This window comes from Trachymyrmex septentrionalis, unplaced genomic scaffold, assembly GCF_001594115.1.
Source record: "Trachymyrmex septentrionalis isolate Tsep2-gDNA-1 unplaced genomic scaffold, Tsep1.0 scaffold29, whole genome shotgun sequence".
NCBI lineage: Eukaryota > Metazoa > Arthropoda > Insecta > Hymenoptera > Formicidae > Trachymyrmex > Trachymyrmex septentrionalis.
The window spans coordinates 2,003,691-2,009,345 of NW_017305451.1; the positions used below are offsets into that span (position 1 = coordinate 2,003,691).

General features: G+C 40.8%; 1 protein-coding gene across 2 annotated transcripts in view; it reads left to right on the forward strand.

Moving 5' to 3' along the window:
* Positions 1–3,477, forward strand: part of LOC108749456 (synapse-associated protein of 47 kDa) — a 71,659-nt gene extending 68,182 nt beyond the window's left edge. For both annotated transcript variants that reach the window (XM_018488192.1, XM_018488193.1), the window contains one exon: positions 2,865–3,477. In XM_018488192.1, the coding sequence (XP_018343694.1) occupies positions 2,865–3,058 (194 nt within the window). In that variant the 3' untranslated portion in view covers positions 3,059–3,477. The remainder of the gene's footprint in view (positions 1–2,864) is intronic.
* The last annotated feature ends 2,178 nt before the right edge of the window (positions 3,478–5,655 follow it).

Genomic DNA, 5,655 nt, shown 5'->3' on the forward strand with positions numbered 1-5,655 from the left:
CTCCTCGCGATATCACAACGTATGTGTCTCCCCTTACCGTTAATCATGTTTCCAAGAAAATCTGCAGACTCTCGCAAAAAGTATATCAGAGAATTGAAAATCTTAAATTGTGAGACGAGAGAGACGATTTCGCGAGATTCGAATTATTGGTGGAGAGCATTTCGGATTTTTATCGCGTCGCTGTAAAATTTGTTGAATGACAATACGTGTTTTACCGGGAAACGAGCTATAATACCGCTGGTGCCCGGCACTCTCGTGGGTGGTATAGCTATTGTAGTGTTTTTCTTTCGATATGAAAAAAAAAAGCGGCTGCCGGGGAGGGGAGGAGGTGCGATCCGTTTTAAGCGGCACCTGATCGTCCGCTGATGGGAAAAGCAGGATAAATTAATTACGCGCGCGGCGAATTTTTTTTTTTCCACACGGACAGCAAACGATTGGGTAGAACGTAAATGCGTCCGACGAGCGATTTGTACGCGTCTATCGTGGAGATTTATGCGAGAGATGCGTTTAACGCCTGTCGGGAAAAGGAAACGAAACGAACGCACTTTTGCGATCGGTATAAAACCCCGCCCACGGCGATGCGTCCTATAAATTATCGAAGTAGCGTTAAGAATTTCTGTTTTTCTGTTAGGAATTATTATAATATCCCAGGGAACGCTAACATTAACAGTATTACGACGATTAGATCGATTACAGGGTTTTATTTGATACTTGCGTTTGGATTTTGTACATTTATAGTATTTTGTCACGTAGTGTGAAATAAGCAAAGTTGATTCTTTATTTATTTATTTATTTATTTATTTTTTTTAATAGAAAAAGTCATGCATTTTATATGTATTTATTTAATTCACTATCCGTCACATGCTGCATCGCTTTTTATTATCTTTACACTTATATATATTAAAATCGATGGGAAGATACAAGTAAAGGATTTGTAGAGACGCAGCATGATTATCTTGAAGTAAAATAATAAACGATACGATTTTTTCGCACGTTTTATTTTATCATACTCTATTTTTGTAGCATTTATATTTTATTATATTCTAGTTTTTTTTTTTTTTTTAATTTAGTATACGCTATGTGCGATTTTACGGAGGAGACGATTTTCGTAAAAATGCGCACGAAAAATATCGGATTATTTGCTTTCGTGCAGTCCGATAAAAATCGGTGACAACTGAATTATTGACTTTCGCTTCTCGGTGCGCACTTTTTTTTTCTCCGCACGACTTTTCCGCGTCGGGGATATTGAAATTATCGTCCGACATATGTATATAGGTAAGGACGAATCGATAGAATCAGAGAGCGATTTTGAGTAAGCATTTTGCAGATTTCGCGCAAGTATTTTTTTAGTACTTCATGTTATTTGTCTATAAAAAGAAGAACCGTCTCGCGAGACGGCCGGCCGTCGCTGTTGTTTTCTATCATTTACTTTCCTCAGAGACGGCTACATCCAGGTACAGGTTGAGCTGAGTCTTAGGATTACCCGTAAGCTCGTTTTAGCTGTTGGAGCATAATACGGGGATAAAGACAGGCGATGCGACTGGAAATGCACCGCGAGAAGATATTATTCAAGATTAAACATTCTTAGAGGCCGCGATATTTATTGACGCCTACTACCACTAGTTTATTCTCGCACGACTTTTAAATGTACGCACGTAACATTAAATAATTTCGCGCTTGAATGATCATTTATTTCAACGTAACGGTGTCCAAAACCTGCGTTTAAAATTAGCGCGATTGGAATAAGAAAAAGAAAAATGTACGCTATTTGAAATTTTATATAAAATTTTAATAAAAAATTTTATATAAAAATTTTACTCGAGCTACAGGTCGCCAAAAATCCATTTTAATATTTTTTACTTTGGCTGTTTTTTTTTTTCACAATGATCCTCTCGGACTAAAATTACTTACTCTTACACTCGACATGCTTTTTCGGCACGTGCGAGTATTTAGTATTGATTCTACTGTTTTTTTTTTTTTTTTTTTATAACCTGTATATATAAAACACGATTTTGGACACCGTTGGCTTGAGGATTGAGAGCGCGATAAGGATTATTCTCGCGATAGTGTACCTACGAATAATCGCATTCCCCCGAAGCGTTTAAGTCGCGATATTCCGATTAATTACTTTTGTAATTGCGAATCAGTCACTTTTGTAACAAGTACGTTAAGCGAAACGTGATTAACTCTAGCTACTCCTCCCGGCAATTCGCTGTAATTTCCAGAGAGTTATATATAGTCGGTGATCGTGTGATAGACCTCGTCGTCGTCGTCGTCGTCGTCGTCATCCGCGAAACATAATCGTAGAAAAAAATAAGAAAAAAAACGCACGATCGCGATCACGTTGTACTCGATAATCGTGTAATATCTCCTCTCTCTATCTCCTCTTTCTTTCTATTTCTCGCTCTCTTTTCTTTCTCTTTCTCTCTTTCTCAAGCTACTAATATATCCCTGTCTTTAACGCGTTTAACGAACCGAGCTCAGAGTGAAAGCTTTCGAAACACAAACGTCGAAGCCTTTCCCTCTTGCTTCCGTTGCTCTCGTGTGTTCTCTTTCTCTCCACCCCTTTGATTTCTCCAGTCCTGTAATTTGAGTTTTGCCCCTCCTGATACTTTTACACTTTACACACACACACACACACACACACACACACACACACACACACACACACACACACACACACACACACACACACACACACACTCATACAGGTACACACTTTAAACACATAAAATGATTTCCGTGCACAAGAAACTCAGATATTCAGCGCGGAAAACACAAACAGACGAAACAGACAGACAAACAAGACCAGAGTGTGGCCCTCTCTGCAAAATAGCTACAACGCTGCTTGTGCCTCTCCGCAGAAGAAGATTGGGAACGTGAATTGGAGGCCGAGCTAAAGGATTACGAGGTTGTAACGGGCAACAATAACGGTGGCGGCAGCAGCCAGGAGAGGAGCGTCGCGACGGCCACGAAAGACATCGCGGCCAACGATAATGACTGGGAGAAGCAGATCGACGAGCTGCTCGCCAACGAGGACGACGAGGACCTCAAGTGAGCCGAGGGGATCCTCTTCGTGACCGGATAAGAGGGTCGCCCTACGTTGAGATCCCGCGCGATTAGCGAGATCGGCGTGTCGGTTTTCGCATTGGAACTTTCTCTCTGATACAGAGAAGCTCGCGAATTTCTTTTGTACATTATTATAGTTTCTCGTTAATCTTCTGATCGGGGCGGGTACATTGCCGTTACAAGAAGGAGAGAAATGAAAGACAAAGCGATACTCGGCGAAGATCGTGTCGTCGATCAACTATTTTATTTTCTACGAGATCGAATCGACCGATGGATTGAGGCTCACATTGTGCGTGCGTTAATTTTACGATATCGTAACGCCATTTTTTAAGGAGAATCTATTTTATATCTTTTTGACAGCTTGTTCTATTTGTGCTTTAATATGTAAAAAGAAAGACTAAAATTTGACAAGAGCAATTTAATTTTTTTTTTTTTTTTTTTTTTTTTTAATAGATTTTAATTGTTCGACTTTCTTTCATTCTTTACATAAAGTCGTGCCACTTAAGGACGGCAATCTCTCATCGTCGTCGTATATTGACACGAAAACTTAGAAGTCCAGTTTGAGATCGATAGAATTCTTTTCGCATTCGTACTGGCTTCTTCAACGTGAAGAAGCTGCGAGAGTCATGTTTTATTTTGGCTTGTCTCGCGACTGTCTCCGCATGAACCACGGTAAAATAGAATACATGAAACCGCCCTTTCGTAGAGAAAATGTAGTTACAGAGGAGCGTCTCGGAAGAATTCCTCCTTTTATTTCGATCCATCGTCGATCTCCTAAGGGAAAGAAACGCGAATAAAAATGACGCGAGATTCTTTGAGGTTCGTCTCGTCCTCGAGAAGCGTGTATATCGGGATAAAGTATAAGGGTGTAAACCGGAAACCGCACCGAAAAATTTCCGACGCACGGAAAAATCACTGCTGCAGTGACAAATGTGAAGATCGTAGCTATATAAAGGATAAAAGCGAGAAAGATAGAAAGGAGAGTCTACCCATCGTTTTCCTTTCGTTCCTTTTTTCATTTCTCGAAAAGAAAAGCAGCTTCTTTACGATCCTCGAACACGATGAACACGATGATCCTTTCTCCTCCACCATCGCCGTTTTACAGCTTGGTGGTGCAGCAGAAAGACTTCACGTATTCGTACGATTTTCATCAAATATATACACATTCGTATGAATCTTTGTGCTTCTATCTCCGAATTACAAAATGACATTCGGTTGTTGTAGCTCCAGAGAGAGAGAGCGAGAGAGAGAGAGAGAGAGAGAGAAAGAGAGCGAAAGAGAGAGAGAGAGAGAAATGTTGAAGAACATATGAATTAATTAACACCACAAGCTTATGTCAATTATCGGGCGCTCTTGTCCGAGAACGTAATGTTGATTGTAATAATAAATATCTTCAAAGTTGTGTGATATTTAAGTAAAATTAATTTGAAGCTTGATCGACGGAGATGCAACACGGTTGCTCTTGTACACGAACGCTCTTCATCGTGATCGAAGGATCGACAGTTTTTTCAAGATAAATTACACTGCCGTGTGCCGAAGGACACACCGTTTCGAGTGCGGATCGACGATTACGGCGGTCGGTGGTGCATTTTTTGCGAGTCTAGGTCGCCCTACAAAATTAACGGTTCTCGGAATAATTATGAAAAACATTGTTTCATAATTTTTAAATGTACTAAAAGCTCTCTCCACTCTCGTGCAAGAATGGACGCTTCGAAGCGCAAACGCGCCGTCGGTCGTCATCCTTTCTTTACAAGCAGACGCTTTATCGCAACGGCGCTTTTCGTTGTTGATCGCCAGCAATTATTGCCGATACAATCTACGAGAACGTGTCAAAGACAAAGATTGATTCGACTAATATCTACAATCTGATGAGCTTATCATGACTTTGCGCGGAACGTCCTACGATTGGGTAAGCGGAAAGGCACTAGATTTAGCGATGTCTTTTGTTCAGCATGTATGTTACTGGCGAAATTCGTAGATAAGATGCGAATATTGTTGTCGGCGACGACGACGACAACGGTGACGATGTTGAAAGGAGAATGCGTCGTCTATTAAATTCATTCTTATCGATCACGGAAGTGTTCCGTTATGCGTTGTTTGTATTGTGTCAAAGTGGAATTATACGCTGTAAGAATGACATGTTCGCGTTGTCTGTACGGACGAAATATCGTAATAAATCATTGCATTGACATAAACTCTAATGGAGCATATATTACGCTGTTTCATTTGTAAAGGCTCGAGCGCAAAGATTGTCATAATCTGCTTGCCAACAGAGTCGTAAGTCAACTCACAAGGATTGACGTTAAGCATATGCCGTAACAACTCCGAAGACAATTATGATAAGTAAGCGCACAAGCGTGCATTTTACAACTCTGTTCAGTGACAGTTACGACAAGCTTCGAGCTCAAGCCCCTATCTTGTAAAACACGCCGGCGGGAGAATGAGGTGTTCAGTTTCGATTGCGAAAGTCGCGCGGCGCAACATTTTCTTTGGGCAACATTGTTCTCGGTGTGACACACCCGTCCAATTGTCCTCTGCCAACGGAAGAAACGGGAAGAAACACGACATTCGCAGTTAAGATTCTTG